The following is a 26946-nucleotide window of genomic DNA, read 5'->3' as shown; positions in this document are numbered from 1 at the left end:
ATCAATTTTAACCATCTTCCCTGTCCCTGCTGAAGAAAAGCAAGCCCAAACCATGATGCTGCCACCACCATGTTTGACAGTGGGGATGGTGGGTTCAGCTGTGTTGCTTTTACGCCAAACATAACGTTTTGCATTGTTGCCAAAAAGTTCAATTTTGGTTTCATCTGACCAGAGCACCTTCTTCCACATGTTTGGTGTGTCTCCCAGGTGGCTTGTGGCAAACTTTAAACAACACTTTTTATGGATATCTTTAAGAAATGGCTTTCTTCTTGCCACTCTTCCATAAAGGCCAGATTTGTGCAATATACGACTGATTGTTGTCCTATGGACAGAGTCTCCCACCTCAGCTGTAGATCTCTGCAGTTCATCCAGAGTGATCATGGGCCTCTTGGCTGCATCTCTGATCAGTCTTCTCCTTGTATGAGCTGAAAGTTTAGAGGGACGGCCAGGTCTTGGTAGATTTGCAGTGGTCTGATACTCCTTCCATTTCAATATTATCGCTTGCACAGTGCTCCTTGGGATGTTTAAAGCTTGGGAAATCTTTTTGTATCCAAATCCAGCTTTAAACTTCTTCACAACAGTATATCGGACCTGCCTGGTGTGTTCCTTGTTCTTCATGATGCTCTCTGCGCTTTTAACGGACCTCTGAGACTATCACAGTGCAGGTGCATTTATACGGAGACTTGATTACACACAGGTGGATTGTATTTATCATCATTAGTCATTTAGGTCAACATTGGATCATTCAGAGATCCTCACTGAACTTCTGGAGAGAGTTTGCTGCACTGAAAGTAAAGGGGCTGAATAATTTTGCACGCCCAATTTTTCAGTTTTTGATTTGTTAAAAAAGTTTGAAATATCCAATAAATGTCGTTCCACTTCATGATAGTGTCCCACTTGTTGTTGATTCTTCACAAAAAAATACAGTTTTCTATCTTTATGTTTGAAGCCTGAAATGTGGCAAAAGGTCGCAAAGTTCAAGGGGGCCGAATACTTTCGCAAGGCACTGTATGTTAGCACAGCTGAAAACTGCTGTTCTGATTAAAGAAGCAATAAAACTGGCCTTCTTTAGACTAGTTGAGTACCTGGAGCATCAGCATTTGTGAGTTCAATTACAGACTCAAAATGGCCAAAAACAAAGCACTTTCTTCTGTTGTTTCCAGCTACAATAGTAATTTACAACATTAACAATGTCTACACTGTATTTCTGATCAATTTGATGTCATTTTAATGGACAAAAAAAATGGCTTTTCTTTCAAAAACAAGGACATTTCTAAGTGACCCCAAACTTTTGAACAGTAGTATTCACTCCCTCTTTCTTACTGTGATGTACACACACACACACCGTTCCCTCCCTCTTTCTTACTGTCATGTACACACACACACACCGTTCCCTCCCTCGTTCATACTGTCATGTACACACACACACACCGTTCCCTCCCTCGTTCATACTGTCATGTACACACACACACACCGTTCCCTCCCTCTTTCTTACTGTGATGTACACACACACACACCGTTCCCTCCCTCGTTCATACTGTCATGTACACACACACACACCGTTCCCTCCCTCGTTCATACTGTCATGTACACACACACACACCGTTCCCTCCCTAGTTCATACTGTCATGTACACACACACACACCGTTCCCTCCCTCGTTCATACTGTCATGTACACACACACACACACCGTTCCCTCCCTCGTTCATACTGTCATGTACACACACACACACCGTTCCCTCCCTCGTTCATACTGTCATGTACACACACACACACCGTTCCCTCCCTCGTTCATACTGTCATGTACACACACACACACCGTTCCCTCCCTCGTTCATACTGTCATGTACACACACACACACCGTTCCCTCCCTCGTTCATACTGTCATGTACACACACACACACCGTTCCCTCCCTCGTTCATACTGTCATGTACACACACACACACCGTTCCCTCCCTCGTTCATACTGTCATGTACACACACACACACACCGTTCCCTCCCTCGTTCATACTGTCATGTATACACACATCTTTCCGTCCCTCTCATCCGTCCCGCTCATCCCTCCCGCTCATCCACAGTCCCCCCCCCCCCTAGTTGGGCTCCACCACCTCGGTCTTGATGTCACTGCCTGTCCCGCCCAGGGCCAATCCTCCCCCCGCCTGCGTGGCCAGGGCGAGGATGCTATGATTGACGGCCGCCATCTCCACTGCGAGAGTGATGGGATCCTGGTGCTCCAGGGCATTGCTGTGATTGGTGGAGGAGTCGTCCTGGAGGGAGGGGGGGGAGGGGGCAGACCAGGACACACCCGTCAGTCTGGAACCCTCCGTCCCTGCCCCCTGAGCGAGACTCGCTCCCGAGAGCAAGGATCGGCAAATCAGAGAGCTGGCCCTCTGGACGGCCAAGCCCCCCCTGCCCGAGCCGGGCCAAGCCGCCAGCCAGCTTGGCAGCAGGGTGGGAACCTGCAACCGCAAGAGGGGGAGGAGTCTTGGGTCATGTTTACACATCTGTGGTCTTCAACCCTGACACAGACAACTGAGTGGCGCATTTACTATGCAAAACCACAAATCAGTTCACAGACCACATCTGGGTTCGTGACCCCTGACCTACACTGACCTGAAAGACATGGATAGCTAAAGTCTTAACAGGTTGATTTCCACTGTCCTGCTTTTTCAGATGGAGAATCTGCTTGAGACGCACCCTTGTTCGGTTACAGAAAACAACTGGTTCGCATGGTCAAACGCATGCAAACAAATTATAAGAATTTGTCCCCCCCCCCACTTGCTGATTAGCTACCCGTCTAACAGATTTGGTATAGAGAAAAAGTTCTGTACCAAACATGGAGTACAGTATGAATATGTAAACCATAATACAATAGGAGTTGTAACAGGATACAGTACCTGTGTGGGAGAGGACAGGTCTCGTCGACTGAGACTGAAAGGTCTAGTCACAGCTCTCTTCTCAAACAGAGGAACCTCACAGCCCTGTAGGTAAACAAAGAGACTGAGACTAAAGGTTCTGGTCACAGCTCTCTTCTCAAACAGAGGAACCTCACAGCCCTGTAGGTAAACAAAGAGGCTGAAAGGTCTAGTCACAGCTCTCTTCTCAAACAGAGGAACCTCACAGCCCTGTAGGTAAACAAAGAGACTGAGACTGAAAGGTCTGGTCACAGCTCTCTTCTCAAACAGAGGAACCTCACAGCCCTGTAGGTAAACAAAGAGACTGAGACTGAAAGGTCTGGTCACAGCTCTCTTCTCAAACAAAGGAACCTCACAGCCCTGTAGGTAAACAAAGAGGCTGAAAGGTCTAGTCACAGCTCTCTTCTCAAACAGAGGAACCTCACAGCCCTGTAGGTAAACAAAGAGACTGAGACTGAAAGGTCTGGTCACAGCTCTCTTCTCAAACAAAGGAACCTCACAGCCCTGTAGGTAAACAAAGAGACTGAAAGGTCTAGTCACAGCTCTCTTCTCAAACAAAGGAACCTCACAGCCCTGTAGGTAAACAAAGAGACTGAGACTGAAAGGTCTAGTCACAGCTCTCTTCTCAAACAGAGGAACCTCACAGCCCTGTAGGTAAACAAAGAGACTGAGACTGAAAGGTCTGGTCACAGCTCTCTTCTCAAACAGAGGAACCTCACAGCCCTGTAGGTAAACAAAGAGACTGAAAGGTCTAGTCACAGCTCTCTTCTCAAACAGAGGAACCTCACAGCCCTGTAGGTAAACAAAGAGACTGAAAGGTCTAGTCACAGCTCTCTTCTCAAACAGAGGAACCTCACAGCCCTGTAGGTAAACAAAGAGACTGAAAGGTCTAGTCACAGCTCTCTTCTCAAACAGAGGAACCTCACAGCCCTGTAGGTAAACAAAGAGACTGAAAGGTCTAGTCACAGCTCTCTTCTCAAACAGAGGAACCTCACAGCCCTGTAGGTAAACAAAGAGACTGAGACTGAAAGGTCTGGTCACAGCTCTCTTCTCAAACAAAGGAACCTCACAGCCCTGTAGGTAAACAAAGAGGCAAGGTGTTAAACCACGACCCTTGGCTACAACATACAACACAAACTGGGAGAGAACATTTCACTTTCTCAGGGGTGATCCATGTGTATCATAGACCACCTGTCAGATACAACAAAGTGCATGGGTTCTGGACCACTCCACTTTCTTACGGGTGGTTACCTGGTCAGAGAAGTCATTCCCGTCGATTTCGTCGCTGTTGGAGTGTCCTCCAGGGCTCTGGACTTCAATCCCATGGCTCTCCAGGATTGCTGCTTCTTCGGTAAAAAACAGACCTGATCATAACATATCTGATGTCTACCACACACACACAGACTCTCTACCACAGACACTGACATACAGACTCTACCACACACACACTGACTCTACCACACATACACACTGTGATAAAATATTTGTTATGTTTAAGATAATGACTAAAGTATTCCACCCTGAAACCATATAATTGTATGAAATGTGTTAAGAGTCATAATCTAATAATGTGTGTGACTAGGCCATTGTGTTACTATTTCGCAATACGAGCTGGGTATAGTTGAGACATTCAAGAACAACTGAACTGTCGACTTGTGATAACGGTGAAACTAATAACTGGAAAGAGACCTCCCCACCCTAGGGAGGAGGAAACTGTTAGAAATAGCTTGCAGAAGATGATGAAACATGTTGCAGAAGTATATGTATGTATGTGAACTTTGGAAAACTACAGCCCACCTAAAGAGAGGTGGAGTTTCTACTGATGCGAGTTCATGTGTGTGTGTGTGTGTGCTATAAAAAGATTGTGTTCTCATTTTGAAGACAGAGCGCTCTCTGAATAAAGTATTGATCTATTGCAGAATCTGAGACTGTCTACTTCTTTATTAACTGAAGCCTTACAACCTTCGGGAAATAAACAAAGCTTTGAGTAGTAGTTGAATTCAACCATTGAGATAGAAAATTCTCATGACACACTGACACACAGACTCTACCCCACACACACACACTGACACAGAGACTCTACCCCACACACACACTGACACAGAGACTCTACCCCACACACACACTGACACGCAGACTCTCTACCACACACGCAGACTCTCTACCACACACGCAGACTCTCTACCACACACACACACTGACACACAGACTCTCTAACACAGACTCTCTACCACACACACAGACTCTCTACCACACACACAGACTCTCTTTCTCACACACACTGACACGCAGACTCTCTATCACACACACACACACTGACACAGACTCTCTACCACACACACTGACACAGACTCTCTACCACACACACAGAATCTCTACCACACACACTGACACAGACTCTCTACCACACACACTGACTCTCTCTCTCACACACAGAGACAGACTCACACAGATTCTCTACCACACACACAGATTCTCTACCACACACACACACACACACTGACATACAGACCCTCTCTCACACACAGACACACACCCCGAGGGGGTCGGAAACGTTACCTATGTTGGCACGTCTCTTGATCTCTTTGCGTCGGTTGGCGAACCAGTTGTAGACCTTCAGAGACGTGACCTTCTCCAGATCAGACAGCTTCTTCCCTGCACTCACAAACACACGCACACATTCTCAGTGTTACAAGTGTACTTACAGTACATACAGGGCCATCAGAAAGTATTCACACCCCTGGACTTTCCACTTTGTTATGTTACAGCCTGAATTGTTTGTCTACACACAACATCTCAATGTCAAAGTGGATTTATGTATATTTTATTTTTAGAAATGTTTACAAATTAATAAAAAATGTAAAGCTGAAATGTCTAGAGTCAGTAAGTATTTTGAGAGTCAACTATTTTGTAATGTCAAGCCTAAATAAGTTCAGGAGTAAAAATGTGCTTAAGTCACATATACTGAACAAAAATATAAACACAAATTGCAACGATTTTACTGCGTTACAGTTCATAAGAAAATAAGTCAATAGAAATAAATGTGTTAGGCCCTAATCTACTGATTTCACATGACTGGGCAGACATGGGTGGGCAGACATGGGTGTGCAGACATGGGTGGGCAGACATGGGTGTGCAGACATGGGTGGGCAGACATGGGTGGGCAATGCTTATGGTAGAAAAATGTACTTGCAATTATCTGCAGTCAGCATGCCAATTGCACACTCCCTCAAAGCTTGAGACATCTGTGGCATTGTGTTGTGTGACAAAACTGCACATTTTAGAGTGACCTTTTATTGTCCCCAGTACAAGGTGAACCTGTGTAATGATCATGCTCTTTAATCAGCTTCTTGATATGCCACAACGTCAGGTGGATTAATTATGTCGGCAAAGGAGAAATGCTTTTATGGCGATGTGGGTGCCGTCTATTGCTCTGTTCGTATTCGGGAACCCATTGATGGCAAAGAAACACCTCGACTTCAATCTGTTGTGTGATGGTGTATGGAAATTGTTTGGTAAAGTTCATTTTGCTGATGATTGACTCATCGAGGGCTGTGAGATTCCGGTCTGCAAGCCGCCTGCTGACATGTTCGCTTCTGTCTCTAAAAACGGCTCTCTGCCAAATGCAGCTTGTGTCAAATCTTCCAACACAGCAAGATCCCCGTATTTAATCATTTCACACATTACTGTAGACCTATTTTATATGGATATAATGGTAACGAATGCACTGATGTGATCAAATTATACAGCATATATCCTGTCAAAATATGTTATATGAATTCAAAATGAAATCGAAAATGATTTAATTATTACTCTCACAATTTCAACATATATTTTCCCCATTCTGCGCTTGACAAGCAGTTTCCTTATTCCACCACTTGGCACTGTGCGTACTCATGGGCATGGCTGTGCGTACTCATGGGCATGGCTGTGCGTACTCATGGGCATGGCTGTGCGTACTCATGGGCATGGCTGTGTGTACTCATGGGCATGGCTGTGCGTACTCATGGGCATGGCTGTGCGTACTCATGGGCATGGCTGTGCGTACTCATGGGCATGGCTGTGCGTACATTTACCACACTCTAAAGCAAACAATCATGTTGATAAATCTCACACTTTGTGTGGAAATGATCCCAAGGTTAAAGCTCAGATTTGTTCCTGATTGATAAATGAGGCCCCTGAAAGACTCAGATTTGTGCCTGATTGATAAATGAGGCCCCTGAAAGACTCAGATTTGTGCCTGATTGATAAATGAGGCCCCTGAAAGACTCTGTAATCGCTGCCAAAGGTGATTCTAACATGCATGGACTCACAGGGTTCAATACTTATCTAATCAAGGTAGTGTTATATTTTCCATTAATAAAATTGCTTAAAATTGTATTTTGTGTAGATTGTCATTTTGTGTTTAACTATTATATCCATTTTAATCTTACTTTGTAAAAAAATATTTGGGGAAAAAGTAAAGGAGTTTGAATACTTTCTGAAGGCACTGTCCTTTCTCTAGACTTTCCTCCTGCTGGTTCTCACCTGGCTTCTGGATGACAGCGTTGCAGGCGTTAGAGATCTCCTCTCTTTTAGCTTCATCAGGGTACTGGTTCTCATTGAAGTAACTGGAAGAGAAAACACAAATAACCACACTGTTTACTAGGCAATATTCACTTTGTTCCAAATGTAACGGAAGCTCCTTTCCCCACGAACACCCCTTATCTAGCACAACAACAACACGTCCCATCTGGCTCCCTTTCAACCTATCCCTCCTCCTCAACTCTTTCCCCATCACCACTCCCTCTCTCCTCCTCACCTCACCACTCCCTCTCTCCTCCTCACCTCACCACTCCCTCTCTCCTCCTCACCTCACCACTCCCTCTCTCCTTCTCACCTCACCACTCCCTCTCTCCTCCTCACCTCACCACTCCCTCTCTCCTCCTCACCTCTCCCTCTCTCTCTCCTCCTCTCACCTCTACCTCTCTCCTCCTCACCTCACCACTCCCTCTCTCCTCCTCACCTCACCACTCCCTCTCTCCTCCTCACCTCACCACTCCCTCTCTCCTCCTCACCTCACCACTCCCTCTCTCCTCCTCACCTCACCACTCCCTCTCTCCTCCTCACCTCACCCTCTCTCCTCCTCACCACTCCCTCTCCTCACCTCACCACTCCCTCTCCTCACCTCACCACTCCCTCTCTCCCTCCTCCTCACCACCACTCCCTCTCTCCCTCCTCCTCACCACTCCCTCTCTCCCTCCTCCTCACCACTCCCTCTCTCCCTCCTCCTCACCACTCCCTCTCTCTCTCCTCCTCAACACTCCCTCTCTCCTCCTCACCACTCCCCCTCTCCTCCTCACCACTCCCCCTCTCCTCCTCACCACTCCCGCTCTCCCTCCTCCTCACCACTCCCTCTCTCCCTCCTCCTCACCACTCCCTCTCTCCCTCCTCCTCACCACTCCCTCTCTCCCTCCTCCTCACCACTCCCTCTCTCCCTCCTCCTCACCACTCCCTCTCTCTCTCCTCCTCAACACTCCCTCTCTCCTCCTCACCACTCCCCCTCTCCTCCTCACCACTCCCCCTCTCCTCCTCACCACTCCCCCTCTCCTCCTCACCACTCCCTCTCTCTCTCCTCCTCACCACTCCCTCTCTCTCTCCTCCTCACCACTCCCTCTCTCTCTCCTCCTCAACACTCCCTCTCTCCTCCTCACCACTCCCCCTCTCCTCCTCACCACTCCCCCTCTCCTCCTCACCACTCCCGCTCTCCTCCTCACCACTCCCCCTCTCCTCCTCACCACTCCCCCTCTCCTCCTCACCACTCCCGCTCTCCTCCTCACCACTCCCGCTCTCCTCCTCACCTCTACCTCTCTCCTCCTCACCTCTACCTCTCTCCTCCTCACCACTCCCTCTCTCCTCCTCACCACTCCCTCTCTCCTCCTCACCACTCCCTCTCTCTCTCCTCCTCACCACTCCCTCTCTCTCTCCTCCTCACCACTCCCTCTCTCTCTCCTCCTCACCACTCCCTCTCTCTCTCCTCCTCACCACTCCCTCTCTCTCTCCTCCTCACCACTCCCTCTCTCTCTCCTCCTCACCACTCCCTCTCTCTCTCCTCCTCACCACTCCCTCTCTCTCTCCTCCTCACCACTCCCTCTCTCTCTCCTCCTCACCACTCCCTCTCTCTCTCCTCCTCACCACTCCCTCTCTCTCTCCTCCTCACCACTCCCTCTCTCTCTCCTCCTCACCACTCCCTCTCTCTCTCCTCCTCACCACTCCCTCTCTCTCTCTCTCCTCCTCACCTCTCCCTCTCTCTCTCTCTCCTCCTCACCTCTCCCTCCCTCTCTCTCTCCTCCTCACCTCTCCCTCTCCTCCTCACCCTCTATCTCCTCCTCACCACTCCCTCTCCTCCTCACCACTCCCTCCTTCTCTCTCTCTCCTCCACACCACTCCCTCTCTCTCTCCTCCTCACCACTCCCTCCCTCTCTCCTCCTCACCTCTCCCTCTCTCCTCCTCACCACTCCCTCTCACCTCTCCATCACAGACAGACATTCTTTCCTCCAGGTAAAGCGACTGCCTCTGCGCAGACGGAAGCTCCCGGGGGTGGAGCTTATAGGGGGCGGAGTCTGCCGCAACTCCACCACGTCCTCCAGAGCCATGGGGGCTGGTCGCATCGTCAGAGTTGCACCTGGAGACACAACCATGATGTAACCATGGAAATACAACCATGATGTAACTAGCCACGGGTGTATTTAGTGAGGTGAAACGTTCAGAATGTTTGAAATCTATTTGAAAAATGCTGTGATTTTCATTGTTGACGAGTACATTTATGATGATTCAGCACCCTATTGTATATTAGAACAATAACTTTAGTGTTATATTGGCTGTGTGGCGATTATAAAAGAAGAACCTGGACTGTGGACAATTCACAGTGAACCCCCTCTGAAGCCTCATCAAATGTAGTGTGTGTGTGCCTGGACAGAAATATGGAATCGTTTACAGTATCTAGTGAGTGTTGGTGTTTCTGGCACCACAGAGCATTAACCTAATGAACAAGGAAAGCTGCTGGATGGCTGTGACACACACACACACAGCCAGGGGAAAGGTGGGTTGGGACGACCTATGGATGTTCTTGCTTGTGCTTGAGACTAGAACCTCCATGTATTACTTCCTGACTGCAAATCTATGACTCACATCTAGGCTTGTTTTTTATTTTTTTTATTGTAACTAAAATAATAAACTACAATAATATGTCATCCATCTAGATCGATAGTCAACACAGATCAGCAGGTTTTAAAATCAGGGCCTCGAGTTCCACATCACTGCTGTTTATTCCCCTCTAATCAGGGACCAATAAAGACCTTTGATTGGCCCAATAGTCCATTTAGTGGCATGGATCACACAATCAATGAATGACTAGGGAGAAAGAAGAACAACCTGCAGTACAGCAGGGCTGGAAGCCTGGATGTAAATAGATCTGCTGTATGTAGCACTGTACACACTAACAGTAATTGTCTATAGGTGCTGTGACATACACAGTCCACCAGGGCGCGCCACTACACCCTCCCCTCAACACAGACACAGAGGCCGGTGTGATTTCACAAGTTTGCTTTTTATTAAAAAATCTGTTTTTCACCATGGTCATATACAGTCAGACACCAGTACTCTTTAAGGCCTAGCTATAGTCATCATAATAACGTATTCAATTAGGTTTATACAGTGCTTAAAGCACTTTACATTTCTACTCAATTGTATTAGCAACATCATAGCTATACAACTACAAATAATGCTACTCATAAACACCTGCCACTAATGAGCATTTGAATATTTGTGGCTGTGATAGCTTATTGGCTGCTGCACCCAGAGGGCAGGGAGGGACACAGGAAATGGGAAGTGACACATTTGGACACAAGATGGAGTCAGACACACAATGGGGTTGTGGGGGCAGAAACAGGTTGTAGGGGAGTTTGAAAGGTGCTGTAACATGATTTGGGGCAGGACAAATACTGACTGGAACAGTTTGGGGGAAGGACTTTAATACTGCATGAGGCATGTCTGAGGAAAAGCTATGTCCATCGAAACAGAGGGGGTGCAAGAGGGCATATGGGTAGTGTCGTCACATGTAGTGGCTACAAACAAAGACAGATTTGGCATTAGTGACCCCTAGAAAAGTGCATTACATTGGGCAAAAGTAACAGTTTAGGGATACATAGCGAGGATTTGGAAGGGCCATCATTACTTTCCAGCCATAGAATGTCAAGAAATAGTCAATGAACTCACCAATCAGTTGTCATCGTATAACCCCTTCTGCCCTCTCTAGTTTGTGCAGAATCAGAGAGAGTGTCTAATAGTGGATGGAACGGGTGGAACAACTGAAGAGGGACTGGACAGACGGGAGGAGGCTGGAGGTGGGGGGGCTGAGGAGGGGGTCTGCCAACGGGTGGAGGACGTGGAAGTGGTGGTGGGACTGGGCATGCGGGTGGTGGTGGTGGGCATTACCAGGGGTGGTCTTCTCCAGCTGGTACCAGCGGTAGAAGGCCCTCTTCTTCTGTTCGCTAAGGTCCGAGCCCTGCTGCAGCAGCCAGTGGGAGATACGACTCTGACTGATACCTGGAGGGAGGCAGGGAGGCGGGGATGCGGGGAGGCAGGGAGTCAGGGATGCGGGGAGGCAGGGAGGCGGGGAGTCAGGGAGGCAGGGATGCGGGGAGGCACAGAGGCAGGGAGGGGGGACAGAAAGAGACAGAGAGAGAAACATATGGAGGAGGGAAAGGGAGAAAGAGCACAGAAAGCCAGATGTATTACCTAGCCAATGCATATACAGTGGATGAAGTACTTGCTATGTGCCATTCAAGCCACACTAGCACTCCTAGCAATCATTATGATGACTCTGTTTTAAGTGTACACCAAAGTGAGCACAGTTCCACTCCAACATAGTAGTATGTAGTGTGCTGTATTAGCCACTAGGAAGCATACTGACCTGTGACCTGAGCCACCACTGCCTGAGAGATGCGCCTGTTCCCCAGGAATGCCTTGATCTCCTCCTTGATTATGGCACTGTCCCTTCTGGACGGAGAGAGAGAGAAAGAGTGAGAGAGCGAGAGAAAGAGAGAGAGAGGAAAAATAGAAAAGAGAACAATGTTCTCTTTCCTAGGAAGCTCGAGAAAAGAGAGAGGTGATGTGGAAAGACGGAGAGGAAATTAGAAAATGAAGATAAGCCATGAAGAGCGGTAGACCGGAAAGTACAATTGAGTTGGATAGGAAGGAAAGACTGAATGAAAAAAAGGAAATATGAGGGGCTGAGAGAAAGCAAGGAGAATAGGGGTAAGTGCAGAGAAAATGTGTGTATGCCAAGGTTATTAGTTGTCATTTTGTTTTAATATACTCCTTCAAGACTGTTGGAAAAGCATTCCTCATGAAGCTGGTTGAGAGAATGCCAAGATTGACAGCTTTGAACAAAGGCAAAGGGTAGCTACTTTGAAGAATCTAAAATATATTTTTGTTTTTTGGTTACTACATGATGTCATGTGTGTTATTCCATAGTTGATGTCTTCACTATTATTCTAAAATGTAGAAAAAAGTCAAAATAAAGAAAAACCCTTGAATGAGTAATAAACTGCTGACTGGTACTGTATATATAAATATTTAGCTATTATTAATTTGTCAGTTAAGACTTTTTAGACTTTTCAGACTTACTCTATTTATACTGAACAAAAATATAAACGTAACATGTAAAGTGTTGGTCGAATGTTTCATGACCTGAAATAAAAGAGCCTGTAATGTTCCATACGCACAAAAAGCGTCTCTCAAATTTGGCACTAAAATGTGCAGTTGTGTCACACAATGCCACCGATGTCAAGTTTTGAGGGAGCGTGCAATTGGCATGCTGACTGCAGGAATGTTCACCAGAGCTGTTGCCAGAGAATTTAATGTTAATTTCTCTACCATAAGCCGCCTCCATAATTTTGGAGAATTTGGCAGTATGTCCAACCGGTCTCACAATCACGCCAGCCCAGCACCTCCACATCCGGCTTCTTCACATGTGGGATCGTCTAAGACCAGCCACCTGAAGAGCTGATGAAACTGTGGGTTTGCACAACCAAATAGTTTCTGCACAAACTGTCAGAAACTGTCTCAGGGAAGCTAATCTGTGTGCTCGTTGTCCTCACCAGGGTCTTGCCCTGACAGCAGTTTGGGGTCGTAACTGACTTCAGTAGGCAAATGCTCACCTTCGATGGCCACTGGCATGCTGGAGGTGTACTCTTCTCGGATGAATCCTGGTTTCAACTGTACCGGGCAGATAGCATGTATGGAGTCGACTGGGCGAGCGGTTTGCTAATGTCAATGTTGTAAATATAGTTCCCCATGGTGGCGGTGGTGTTGTGGTATGGGCAGGCATAAGCTACGGACAACGAACACAATTGCATTTTAAATCAATGGCAATTTGAATGCAAAGAGATACTGTGACGAGATCCTGAGGCCCATTGTCATGCCTTTCCTCCGCCGCCATCACCTCATGTTTCAGCTTGGTAATACACAGCCCCACGATCTTCCATGGCCTGCATACTCACCAGACGTTTCACCCATTCAGCATGTGTGGGATCAGGGCCTAACAGCCACCACGTGCCAAATGCGGGTAGATTTTGGCATTGGCGGTAAGATGTGTATTTCACCAGCCATGTTGGCGGGTGGTCAGGGCTCCACAGCGACAGCATTTCAAGTTTTGTCATATTTATAGTCCAATAAATGCTGCAGTAGCTGTTTTCTAAAAGTATTTCTGCCCTTTTCTTTCATCGCTGGTAAAATATTCCCTCAAAGACAAAGAACTAGGAATCCTATGTAGCCTATCCCAATTCGCACTGCAAAACTGCCTGCCTGGGGGCTGTGTGCACGTGAAGAGCTGCGCACAGGCATAAAGGTTGGTCTAATATACTTGTGTTTCTTGGCTATTTACATTGTTTTGTTCATAAGATGCGTTGTCTTCTCGAAAACAACCTAACGCCTCTACTAGTCAGACTCAATCATGCTGGCCACACCAGTCGCGTCACGTGCGCTGCAAAATAAATTTGCACATACATGTTATTCAATCATTGCACCCACGCTGCGCGCGCCAACAAACGTCTGCGTTGCCAGGAGCTAAAATAGAAGTTGATTCTATCCTGCCTCTCCCATCTCCTCATTGGCTTTTAGAAGGATATACCCACATGCCAGCTCCTCATTGGTTATACCCACATGGGTGATTGAAAGATGAACTGAGGTCGATTATGGTAATAACCCTTATTAGGAAAGTTGCCAATCGCCATATAAAGTCCAAAGAAGAGAAAGCCTGGAAGGAGGAGAGATGACTAGAAACGATTCGGTTGACCGTTTGTGTGGATTAATTGTCAGAGTAGAGGACCTTGTGCATTTCAGGTAAAATAACAACTCAATGTGTATATCCCAGGACAAATTAGCTAGCAACAGCAAGCTAGCTAGCTAGCTAATAGGATAAATTAGATAGCAAATGCAAGCTAGCTAGCTAAATAGGATAAATTAGATAGCAACAGCAAGCTAGCTAGCTAAATAGGATAAATTAGATAGCAACAGCAAGCTAGCTAGCTAAATAGGATAAATTAGATAGCAAATGCAAGCTAGCTAAATTGCCATAAACGTTTAATGCTTTTCGACCTGTCCCCAAATGAATATAATTGGTTCAGAGTTTGTTTTGATATTTCAAACTACGTGTCCTGATCACATTTGGTGTGGGGGGACAAAATACAATTGCACAGGATGGCGGACGCACGTATGCAAACATGACAGGAGTCACGTTACCATGGTAACATCCCACCCTTAAAGGGGCAGGTGAATATTTTAGTCTCATCTGTGATATGTTTAAAAGACGAAGGTCACAAAAGAAAATAAACAATATACCACATTACTTCTTACGGGTAAATATATTTATTTTTTTAGAAACATTACAAAGCACGCTAATCCATTTTTTGTGTTTTGTTGGTGTAATTTTAACAGAAAAAAAATGGTTAGCAGCAAAAATATTTGAGTGGCTGGTGGACCAAAAAGTCAATTTTAGGCCCTGTTTGGGATGTTCTGGATCTACGTGTATGACAGTGTTCCAGTTCCCGTCAATATCCGGCAACTTGGCACAGCCATTGAAGAGGAGTGGGACAACATTCCACAGGCCACAATCAACTCTATGCGAAGGAAATGTGTCGGGCTGCATGAGGCAAATGATGGTCACCCCAGATACTGACTGGTTTTCTAATACACGCCCCTACTTTTTATTTTTAGGATATCTGTGACCAACAGATGCATATCTCTATTCCCAGTCATGTGACATCCATAGATTAGGACCTAATGAATTAATTTAAATTGACTGATTTCATTACAGTATATGAACTGTAACTCAGTAAAATCTTTGAAATTGTTGCGTTTATATTTTTGTTCAGTATAGTTTCAGTTCCATAAACACATTTCTATTTCCTGTTTATATGATTTAGTTTCAGTGTTATGGACAGACAGCAGCCTGGGAGGCGAAGTGTTGGAGGCATATGGTGTGTTTTTTGTGATGTTACTTCTTGCCACTGGGGGCACTAATACATACAGTGATGGGCCAGGACCATAGACATAACATCTCTGTATCTGTGTGTTACGGATACAAGTATCCGGTGTGTGTATCCTGTGTGTGTGTTTCTTTTCTCTCCTTCTCCCCTCACAGGTGAAAATCATCACTCCCCAATCAGTCACCAATCCAATCAACAATCAGAAGACACACCTCCTCCTGTTTCCTACCCTATCACAGTTCCTTTCCACTCTCTCTTTGTGTCTTAACCTCTCTTTTGTTTGAGCACCTCCATAGCACTTTGTCATCACCTGTGAGTATTGTTTTGGTTATTGTGTTTGATTGCTAGTGGGAAAAGGGGAAACCAAGACAAGTCGCCCATGGGCATACACTACCCGTAGGCAGACTTTGTTAAATACACTAGTTAGAACTGGGCGGACCACCCACTGTATTTTTGGTTAGTTAGTTAGCTGTTGTTGAAATAGGCTAGTCTAGCTTAGGGGTATTTTTGAATACTTATTGTTTCTTTCCTTGGGTCCAGCTCAGCCCCTTTTCCTGTTCCCCCCATTACCGTGTGTTTATAAATAAACCCTGAGTTTGACGGTAGATTTCAGTTGTCCTGGTTATTTCGTTCACACTTTTACTTTGTCACTATTAGAATTATTATGAGTTATGTTACGGGTCTATTTACCATCCCCCCTAGACTGTCGGGCCAAAAGGGATTCGTAACACTGTGTCATGATGGTGTTTGTGAGAGCATGGACAGCACCATTGAGTCCTTCTCCATCTGAAAGTCACATTTTCTTCTTCACAAGTAAAATTCATTGGCTGATCCCTCCTGATCTGTCACGACTCCAACTAATGGAAGTCCCTAAATAAAATGGTATAAGTACTCAATGGCACTGCCATGGCTAACGTTGGCTTTTGGCCAATAGAGGACTCACAACTCCATGTCCAGGACATAGGTTTGGTTATGTTTAAATTATAAATCATTAGACTGGTGCAAGAGAAATGGTGGAAGGAAACTCTTGCCCATGTTTACACCAATCCAATGTTGTTGTGTTTTTACTTTAGTAGATGAAAGAATCATCATGTATCTTTACCTGACAGAAAGATGGGGGGGGGGGAAATCAACTAATGAAGTCATGTCACATGACATGTTATGTTTCTGTAATATTAAACATTTATCACTAACCCCTTCCAACAGGGTTAATAAAAACAGTATCACTAACTAACCCTTTCCTACAGGGTTAATACAAACAGTATCACTAACTAACCCCTTCCAACAGGGTTAATACAAACAGTATCACTAACCCCTTCCAACAGGGTTAATAAACAGTATCACTAACTAACCCCTTCCAACAGGGTTAATACAAACAGTATCACTAACCCCTTCCTACAGGGTTAATAAAAACAGTATCACTAACTAACCCCTTCCTACAGGGTTAATAAAAACAGTATCACTAACTAACCCCTTCCAACAGGGTTAATACAAACAGTATCACTAACCCCTTCCTACAGGGTTAATAAAAACAGTATCACTAACTAACCCCTTCCAACAGGGTTAATACAAACAGTATCACTAACCCCTTCCAACAGGGTTAATAAACAGTATCACTAACTAACCCCTTCCAACAGGGTTAATACAAACAGTATCACTAACCCCTTCCTACAGGGTTAATAAAAACAGTATCACTAACTAACCCCTTCCAACAGGGTTAATACAAACAGTATCACTAACCCCTTCCTACAGGGTTAATAAAAACAGATGTAAAAACATATGCAATACAACACTTCTTTACAAATCTATCAGTTCACAGCCAGACAGCTTGTGTGTGTTTCTGTTCAACCAAACAATATTCTGGTTCACCTACTAGAAGACTGCGTTCCAAAGAGTTGGTCGTTGGGTTTCTCAAGCCTGACGGCAGTTGTCCAAAGACGGATAATATTCTCTCCACGAACACAGCTTTCAATAACCAGCCATCCTTGCCTCCCAGAACTGGAGAGTCTAAACATGCTAGATTCATCGTGTTGGCATCTTCCTGGGGTCCTGCCGCTCCACGGCTGTACCCTCTAATTTTCTGAAGTACAAAATACTCATAGTGACGCCATCTGTTGAGCGACGTGCCTGAGACACACTTGGGTCCATCAGGCAAGCTGCTCCAGGGGTTGGATAGAAGTTGGCTACCAGAGGAGTCAGTATGCATGCGAAGTCACACAGTGACTTCAGGAGGACCTGTGCCAACTGTTTTGCAACAGTAGTTGACTGCAAGTGTGCCTCAAGGTTGAGAAGGCACAGAACCAAATCAGACAGCGACTGGATGTCAGTTTGGATTTGCGAAAGGCTCCAGCAACTTCACAAGCTGTTCTAGCTTGGCCCAGTCATGCTCTGTGCTCGCCCTCAGATTTCTTCCCTGTTAGCTGGTGATTGCTAGTGATACACAAGCTAGGCCTATTTGAAACATTGGCATCTACTGGCAGCATAAACCCATCAGATTCAGAAACCCCATCCAGAAACAAAACTTTAGAAGAACAGAACTATAACTAAACATAATTTATGGTTGTGTGTGATTGTCAGAGTGAAAGTGACAAAAGACAGAACGTGAGCCAAGGAGGGGAGAGAGCCGAGGGGGAGAGCCGAGAGAGAGAGGAGAGCAAGAGCGAGGGGCAGAGAGCGAGGGGCAGAGAGCGAGAGCGAGGGGCGGAGAGCGCGAGGGGGGAGAGCGCGAGGGGCGGAGAGCGAGGGGCGGAGAGCGGAGAGCGAGAGCAAGGGGGGAGAGCGAGGGGCGGAGAGCGAGGGGCGGAGAGCGAGGGCGAGGGGGGAGAGCGAGGGCGAGGGGGGAGAGGGAGAGCGAGGGCGCAAGAACAAGGGGGGAAAGCGAGAGCGAGAGAGCAAGAACAAGGGGGAAAGCGAGAGCGAGAGCAAGAACAAGGGGGAGAGCGAGAACAAGGGGGGAGAGCAATTCCCATAGATGTGACGTGTCTGTGAAAACACTAGAACCACACACTCACTTTCTTCTGTCTGTCGATACACTGTCTTCTCATTTACATTTATATTGATTCCTCTTCATTGAAAACGTGAGAGAATCAGAGGCAGCACTGAGCTGCCAGAAATTCATTGCCATTTTTCTCTCCTTCCCTTTTCATCACTCCATCTAGATCAATACTGACTATCACTGCGAACAACACACAATACAAAAGAGCAGCGAAAAGGTTTACGGACAGGTCGTGTGTGTGTGTGTCTGATGTGGTGCCTATGTTTAGAGACAGGTGTCACCTAATGCATTACTAAACTCTGGGCTCCGGATCCAGTTCACTAGAAAACTTTAAAAACCCAAAACAAAAATGAGGATTCTTATTAAGACACGTCGAGGTTAGTGTAACACGTCGAGGTAGCGTAACACGTCGAGGTAGCGTAACACGTCGAGGTTAGTGTAACACGTCGAGGTAACGTAACACGTCGAGGTAGTGTAAAATGTAGTTTGTTTGGTTCTCATGTTGTGCCTATTGATGTGTTCAGAAAAAAACAGGCTCCTCCTCCTCACCTCAGGAGTTCCTCAACTTTGTCGTCCACGTCTAGTTCCTCCTCGCTGGCCTCAAACCCGTAACCGCTCCCCGTCACGCCGCCACTCACCGCGCCTACACTGTCAGGAAACCGTGGTGGAGACAACTTCCCGTTCGTCACGGCAACCAGCTCATCGCCGCCACCAACCCCATGCCCGTTCTGCGCCACCACTGCCATAGCAACTGGGTCGGATACAACTGCCGGAGGGGGCGGTGACATATCATAGTTGTTGCTAGGCGACGGCGACAGGCCATTCCCGCCACTTCCACTCCCATTCTCCAGGTAACCAGTCTGTGTGGCGGTCGTGGACGTTGATGAGGACGCCGAAGAAGATGTTGAATTAGTGTTGTAATTGGGCGTCGGTCCCTGATAGGCGGGCTGGGGACGGCGTCCAAACTTGTGTCCGTGCTGGTGATCCAGTCTTTCCAGGATGTCCAGGGCATGGAGGAGCTCTGGCTTGGTCATCCCTGTCCTCCTCAGCCGCTGGAGCAGGTCAATCTGCTCAATGGTGAAACGAGGCTCGTCGGTATACCGAGACATCCTGGAGAGGGAGAGAGGAGAAGGGTTTAGATAGGCTGAATGGAGAAAGGAGGAGAGAGGGATGATACATTCAGGGATTGATGGATGTTTTGAGAGATGGGGGCTGTTGCTGTATTGTATATACCCCTGTCCAGAAAACTACTACCATCCCTTAGGCCCTGCCTGGTACACATCCAGAAAACTACTACCATCCCTTAGGCCCTGCCTGGTACACATCCAGAAAACTACTACCAGCCCTTAGGCCCTGCCTGGTACACATCCAGAAAACTACTACCCTCCCTTAGGCCCTGCCTGGTACACATCCAGAAAACTACTACCCTCCCCTTAGGCCCTGCCTGGTACACATCCAGAAAACTACTACCATCCCTTAGGCCCTGCCTGGTACACATCCAGAAAACTACTACCACCCCCTTAGGCCCTGCCTGGTATACATCCAGAAAACTACTACCACCCCCTTAGGCCCTGCCTGGTATACATCCAGAAAACTACTACCATCCCTTAAGCCCTGCCTGGTATACATCCAGAAAACTACTACCATCCCTTAGGCCCTGCCTGGTATACATCCAGAAAACTACTACCACCCCCTTAGGCCCTGCCTGGTATACATCCAGAAAACTACTACCATCCCTTAAGCCCTGCCTGGTATACATCCAGAAAACTACTACCATCCCTTAGGCCCTGCCTGGTATACATCCAGAAAACTACTACCATCCCTTAGGCCCTGCCTGGTATACATCCAGAAAACTACTACCATCCCTTAGGCCCTGCCTGGTATACATCCAGAAAACTACTACCACCCCCTTAGGCCCTGCCTGGTATACATCCAGAAAACTACTACCATCCCTTAGGCCCTGCCTGGTATACATCCAGAAAACTACTACCATCCCTTAGGCCCTGCCTGGTATACATCCAGAAAACTACTACCATCCCTTAGGCCCTGCCTGGTATACATCCAGAAAACTACTACCACCCCCTTAGGCCCTGCCTGGTATACATCCAGAAAACTACTACCATCCCTTAGGCCCTGCCTGGTATACATCCAGAAAACTACTACCATCCCTTAGGCCCTGCCTGGTACACATCCAGAAAACTGCTGCATAGACATAAGACATGTTGACATAACCTATTATTATGCGGGAGACTATGGCAGCTCTTACAAAAGGCTACACTGAGACACATATGCACTCACGAACAAACATCATACAGCTTACACACTATCTCCTCATCAGCAGCATGCTTAGTGAAGACTGGTCCAGGAGCTGCAGCACAGACATTAAATGGATTATTCTACCAACACAGACAGACGGAGACAGACAGACAGAGACAGACTTAGATAGTGTGAACGGGGGGAGGAGGGTGAGAGATGGAAATAGAAAGAGAGCGAACTGTATGTGTGAGAGAGAGAAAGAGCTGACAGAGAACACATGCATAAGAGGGAGAGAGAGCGAGAAGAAAGATTGAGAGGCGAAAAGGAGGGGGTTAAGAGAGAGTGTGACTTGGGAAAAATGCCAAGAAAAATCTCTGTCCCAAGCGGCCAACCTCCACATTTTCCCTTTAAAAGAGAGCGGGGATGAGTCATAGGACAGTGTATAGGATATCAGATAGACAAGTACATACAGTTTTGTGCAAAACATACATACACAGCCAGGACACACACACACATTAAAAAGCGCAGTACAGTTCAAACAGGCAGACAGAAACAGACAGGGTCAAAAACAGTAGAGGACACACAGGCGCAGGTGCACAGAAACATGCATGGACATACGAGCGCACACGCACACAGGCTAGTGTCTAGACCTACTGAATGAAGGCTAGTGTCTAGACCTACTGAATGAAGGCTGGTGTCTAGACCTACTGAATGAAGACTGGTGTCTAGACCTACTGAATGAAGACTGGTGTCTAGACCTACTGAATGAAGGCTAGTGTCTAGACCTACTGAATGAAGGCTAGTGTCTAGACCTACTGAATGAAGGCTAGTGTCTAGACCTACTGAATGAAGGCTAGTGTCTAGACCTACTGAATGAAGGCTAGTGTCTAGACCTACTGAATGAAGGCTAGTGTCTAGACCTACTGAATGAAGGCTAGTGTCTAGACCTACTGAATGAAGGCTAGTGTCTAGACCTACTGAATGAAGGCTAGTGTCTAGACCTACTGAATGAAGGCTAGTGTCTAGACCTACTGAATGAAGGCTAGTGTCTAGACCTACTGAATGAAGGCTAGTGTCTAGACCTACTGAATGAAGGCTAGTGTCTAGACCTACTGAATGAAGGCTAGTGTCTAGACCTACTGAATGAAGGCTAGTGTCTAGACCTACTGAATGAAGGCTAGTGTCTAGACCTACTGAATGAAGGCTAGTGTCTAGACCTACTAAATGAAGGCTAGTGTCTAGACCTACTGAATGAAGGCTGGTGTCTAGACCTACTGAATGAAGGCTAGTGTCTAGACCTACTGAATGAAGGCTGGTGTCTAGACCTACTGAATGAAGGCTAGTGTCTAGACCTACTGAATGAAGGCTAGTGTCTAGACCTACTGAATGAAGGCTGGTGTCTAGACCTACTGAATGAAGGCTGGTGGAGAAAGACTTAGTCTTAATCCATATTACACAATAGTGACAAAGATAACGAACCCAAGATAAACAACAGCCTGTCGTTTCCAATGGGAGCAAATTAATTATAGTAGGCAGAACAAGCAAGGTGGGCCGAGCCGAGCACGAGCTAGCGAGATCCTATGTGCCGCGTTCTAGCATGTATCCCCATATTCCGTTAGGGATTTCCTACTCTGAAGTGCGGGTGTGCAAATAACTCAATTCACCCTTGCACGCCTTCTAAACAATGGCATTTTTAGAAACTTTCGCAAAGTCTACAAAACTTAGTCCACTTTGTTTGTAATAGATTCTAGTTTTGGGGAAATAAAACTGCATTGAGATCAAATGCATCCTAGATGCCAAAATGTGCAGAATGTTGTCAGAAATCATCTCGCTCCATACTCTCCCACTGCCAGCCACTGGGATTCCTCTCATCACCATATTCAGTAGTGAGTGGAAATGCAAACCAGATTCTTTAGATTTATACATCCTGTGAAACATCTGTCTCATTGTTCTATCTGTGCTAATGAGACCTGCATATAGCCTATATGTTATGTACAGCCTTATACAACACACCAAAACCTACCATATATGTTCTGCTCTAGCCCCGTGCAAACTCACCTGACACAACTAATAAATTAACTGGGCTAATCATCCAGGGCTTGACTAGTTGAATCAGGTGTGCCAGCTAGGTGTGGGCAGGAACAAAAAGAAGAAACCATAAGAAACAATTATAGTCAGTCAGTCTGCAATTTACAAACCCTGGGCTGGAGTCAAGCTGCTGCTCCTTGGTTCAGTAAAACAAGTTTCTCCACAAATCTTTAACTCCCTGACCTTCCCGTCTTCCTCTGGTGCAGAGGCTCTGGGGAGGACAGAGGTTTAATACTGCTGAGTTGACTAGCACTGGTCAATTATCTTTATAGATCTCTACTCAGCAGAAAGACCGGAGGGAGAGAGGGATGAAGGGCGGCGTGAAGAGAGAGAGAGAGAGAAATCTATGCCCACTTGACTATGCCCTGAGAGCCTCATTGTGTGTGTCAGAACACACTAAGCAGAGTGTCTTACACACATGTACTGAGCATGTTTGAGTCTGACTGGGAGACTTATACTACACAAGTGGATGCAACTATTAGCATATTCCGAATGTGAAACCATAGATGCGATAAAGAGGTCAATGGAACGCAACCCAAGCAATAGAAATGCCATGGAAACGCGTGGGGGAAAGATCCAGCATCTCCTCATTGCCCCCCAGCAAAATTAGCCTACATTTAGGCTATTGTTTCTGTGTGTATTTCACACCATGTTGAGGCAAACCATTTGAGTTGTAATGCTTGTATGGATGTCAACCCCAATACATGTTCATGTCATCGTCACCAATCAACTGCATTGCAGTTAAAAAACGACTTGGACTACCACCACAGATTTCTGTATGCTAGCTATGCTACCAGCTCATATGAATGGGAGTTAGCATTTAGCAGTCACTTCTTCTAAACCTGAAAAGTAACAACTTCTAAATGATATGCAGTGAAAACAGCCAAACATATCAAAATGGGACTTTAGTAGCCACATTGTCGGTCTGTTACAATACATCAATCATGACTGATTGTGAGATCAGATTGGTTGAACGTGCGCCAATCCAGCGTCCTTCTCTCCCCCACAGTCTGCATTCCACTGACCTCTTTGCATCTATTGTACCATGTTTGTGCTGGAAATTGCAATGCCAAGGAAATTATAGTCCTCAGGAGCAAAAGATCGTAGCCTGGTCCCAGATCTGTTTGTGCCATCATTCCAACTGTTTGGCATGACAAGGAGTTGAAAGGAGTGGCATGATGGCACGAAAAGACTGGTACACAAGCTAAAAGAGCTTAGCCTGAAGCTACACATTTTTCCATGTCTAATAAACCATTCCAAGCTTGTAAACTGTTTAGTTGAATCGTTAGGACCCCTGGAAAAGAGTAGGTGCCAGGAAGATGTATTTAGCCACATGTGGAAGGTAGCCACTAGCTAGTAGCTTCACAGCAAATGGCAAACTTTCCCTCACTCAATGTGCCTAGAAACCTTATGGGTTACCAGGTACCTGGTGAAAGGTGGATACTGGGGTGTATTTATTATACACCATCTTCCAACAAAAACAGTTTACAGTTTAGGAACCAATGGAAGCAAACGGAAGGAAACGGGGAGAGACCTACCTGAATCTGTCCAATAGAAACTCTTGTTTTCAGTGCAAAAGGTTTTCCTTTTGGAGTAAACGGTTTCTGTTGCAAAACCGAATCGGCGTAATGAAAGGGCCTACACCGCTGGTGAATTTGGTGTCTGTCTGTACTGTGGTTTTGTATTGCGAACACTGACTGCTAATCTAGCCTTGCAACACAGAGCCTACACAGGGAAATGCAATGGGTAACCTGAGTAATGATATACAACTTTGGACTAGAAGAAACATGTGCATGCTTAACTAGGGAGACTCAAACATTGACCAGAGTTGGAACAGTTTACTGTCATCTAAAGACAAGTAATTAGTTTAATCAATGACAAGCAAACATTTGGTTGACAAGTCAATCTTTAGCTTGTGGTTGTAGTTAAACCAACCTGTTAAACCAACCCTGTTAGGGTTGCTTACTTTCAAAAGCTATAGTCAAATGCCTCAAAGTATGTGATGCGAGTGCATAATGTATAAAATAGAATGTTTTATTTCAAAGGAGTGTCAGTTTGGTATCAGGTGCGTGTCTAGATTCAAATTAAGTGGGGGCTTTCAACATGGTGACTCAAATGACAATCATGGTGAATCAACAGGGAAACGAACGCCCATGCATCATGGAACAATCTAATAACTCAAACACAGTCCAAACAGTTATGCAATGCAAAAACCATATGTATAACCTGTAGATAAACAGCAAGCTAACACCCCAGGGGTAAGAGTTGACAACAGTTTGCTAAGTGTTTGGGGACAGGAGGGGTGTTCAATCACGCTCCAGCTCTGGCTTACTTAGCCAACCTTTGCAAATAGTTCTGTTTGACATGAACCATCTAACCAGTTGAGTATGGCATGGCTTGTGTTCAAAATTCATGTTGCTAGCTAGTGATCTAATTAGTTGAGTATGGTTGTTCAATGACAAATATCTACAGGGTACCGTTAATTACTAGCTAGTTAGTTAGCTTGACAAATATATAAACTAATGTTGTAGCCACCGATAGAACAATGACACAGATATTTCACCGGATGTGTAAATGTGAAGCATCCTCTTGGCGTTTCCACTCACCACTAAATATGGTAGTTACAGGAAGCCCACTGTCCTGCAGTGGGAGAAGATGGAACGAGATGGATTTAGGCAGAAATTCGGCAAATGTTCTCATCGATGAAACATTTTCTCCCAATACAGTGCTGTTCCCCAAACTAAAATCTGTTGGACCAAGTTTTGTAGACATTACCCTTTACAAAGTTTGTTTTTTTAAATCACATTGTTTAGAAGGACTGCAAAGGGAAATGTAGTTATTGCACACGCTAACTTCACAGAATAGGCGTTCCCTAACGAAAATATGCGGATACATGCGAGAACACATAAATAATATCTCGCTAGCTCGTGCTTGCTTCTGCACACTGACTCATTTGGTCTTATTGGAAATGACAGGCTGTGATCTATCTTGGTTTAGTTATACAAATCTTTGTTGTAGCTATGACATCTCGCTAGTTAGCTAGCTAGTAATATTTACAACCTCTATAGAGCAAGTAGACTTTTCCAACGACTTCATAAAAGCTGACCTGGCATTAGCTATAAAGTGACCACTGACAAAGACCAATCTAACAATGGATAGGAGGCAAGACCAGGGATGTATTCTTAACGCAAATTCTGTAACAAAACGTTTATTAAACGGAACAAAACGGGGAGGGACTTACCTGAATTTGTCCAATATAAACTCTTGTTTTGCTCCGTTTGCTTCTTAAAAACAGTAAATGGTTTACTTAATGAATATGCACCACCATTCTAGCCAATGAGAGGACACAATGCATGTGAACAGGACACAGGTAGATAGATACAAAGATGAGGCCTCTCGATATGTGATATTATAGCATCTCCCTTTTTAAAGTAGTCAATTTTCTTCTTCATTGGCTGATAGCTCCTAATTCATAGGAATCCCCACCCAGTTGACTACTTTTAAAATTGTGAAAGCTCTCAATAGCAATGTCCATGCTAAAACTGGTTATATCCATGATGAGTCTGTCTCTATGACAACAGGCACAACTCCAATATAAAGTCATTTTTTCCAAATTACCGAAATGCCACGTGAGGCCACTTATATCAAACCACTACGAAATGTCTAATATATTACAAAAGCCTCACGTAGCAAATTAGCAATTAAATGTTTTGTTGACCAAATTCGACACTCATTGACCTCCAAAGACACATTTTTTACTTCGTGGGCTTATTTTCGTGGACAGATGTTGGGCGGAGTAAAATCTCTCGCCCCTCCTCTACCACTGACCAGCAACGCTTAGCTAGCTAGCTATTAAAGTTAGCTTGCTGACTAGCATTGGGACCAGTGCCAATGACTGCGGGCGAGCCTGCAGAAATACTAGTTATGCTAGCTAACTCACTAGCTGCAAGTCTTACCTTGATCTTAGAATCTAGGGCCCCCGTCCACCACAGCATTTAATAACCCGGTGTTAAATTGGTCCTCGCGACAAGTCCTCTTCTATATCCCCGACACAGGAACAGTCACCAGACGGTTTTCACAATGACAGCCGCCCTCCTCTAGTCTGCTCATTTCATTTCGTGGCGAGATTGATGTGCCTTTGTCTGTCTGACAGTGGCC

At 45.8% G+C, this 26946-nt stretch overlaps 1 protein-coding gene across 1 annotated transcript; it reads right to left on the bottom strand.

The window, feature by feature from the left end:
* Window positions 1-2094: 2094 nt before the first annotated feature.
* Window positions 2095-26946, bottom strand: LOC139374323 (homeobox-containing protein 1-like). Its single transcript, XM_071115354.1, has 10 exons — window positions 26745-26946; window positions 18994-19554; window positions 11873-11958; window positions 11395-11505; window positions 9427-9583; window positions 7447-7529; window positions 5479-5574; window positions 4171-4265; window positions 2902-2985; window positions 2095-2463 (listed from the first exon to the last, which is right to left on the bottom strand). Exons 2-10 carry the CDS (start codon window positions 19551-19553, stop codon window positions 2095-2097), a joined length of 1641 nt encoding a protein of 546 aa, XP_070971455.1. The 5' UTR covers window position 19554; window positions 26745-26946.

Source organism: Oncorhynchus clarkii, chromosome 19 (genome assembly GCF_045791955.1).
Source record: "Oncorhynchus clarkii lewisi isolate Uvic-CL-2024 chromosome 19, UVic_Ocla_1.0, whole genome shotgun sequence".
NCBI classification, from domain to species: domain Eukaryota; kingdom Metazoa; phylum Chordata; class Actinopteri; order Salmoniformes; family Salmonidae; genus Oncorhynchus; species Oncorhynchus clarkii.
This window is presented reverse-complemented; position numbering and strand designations above follow the sequence as displayed.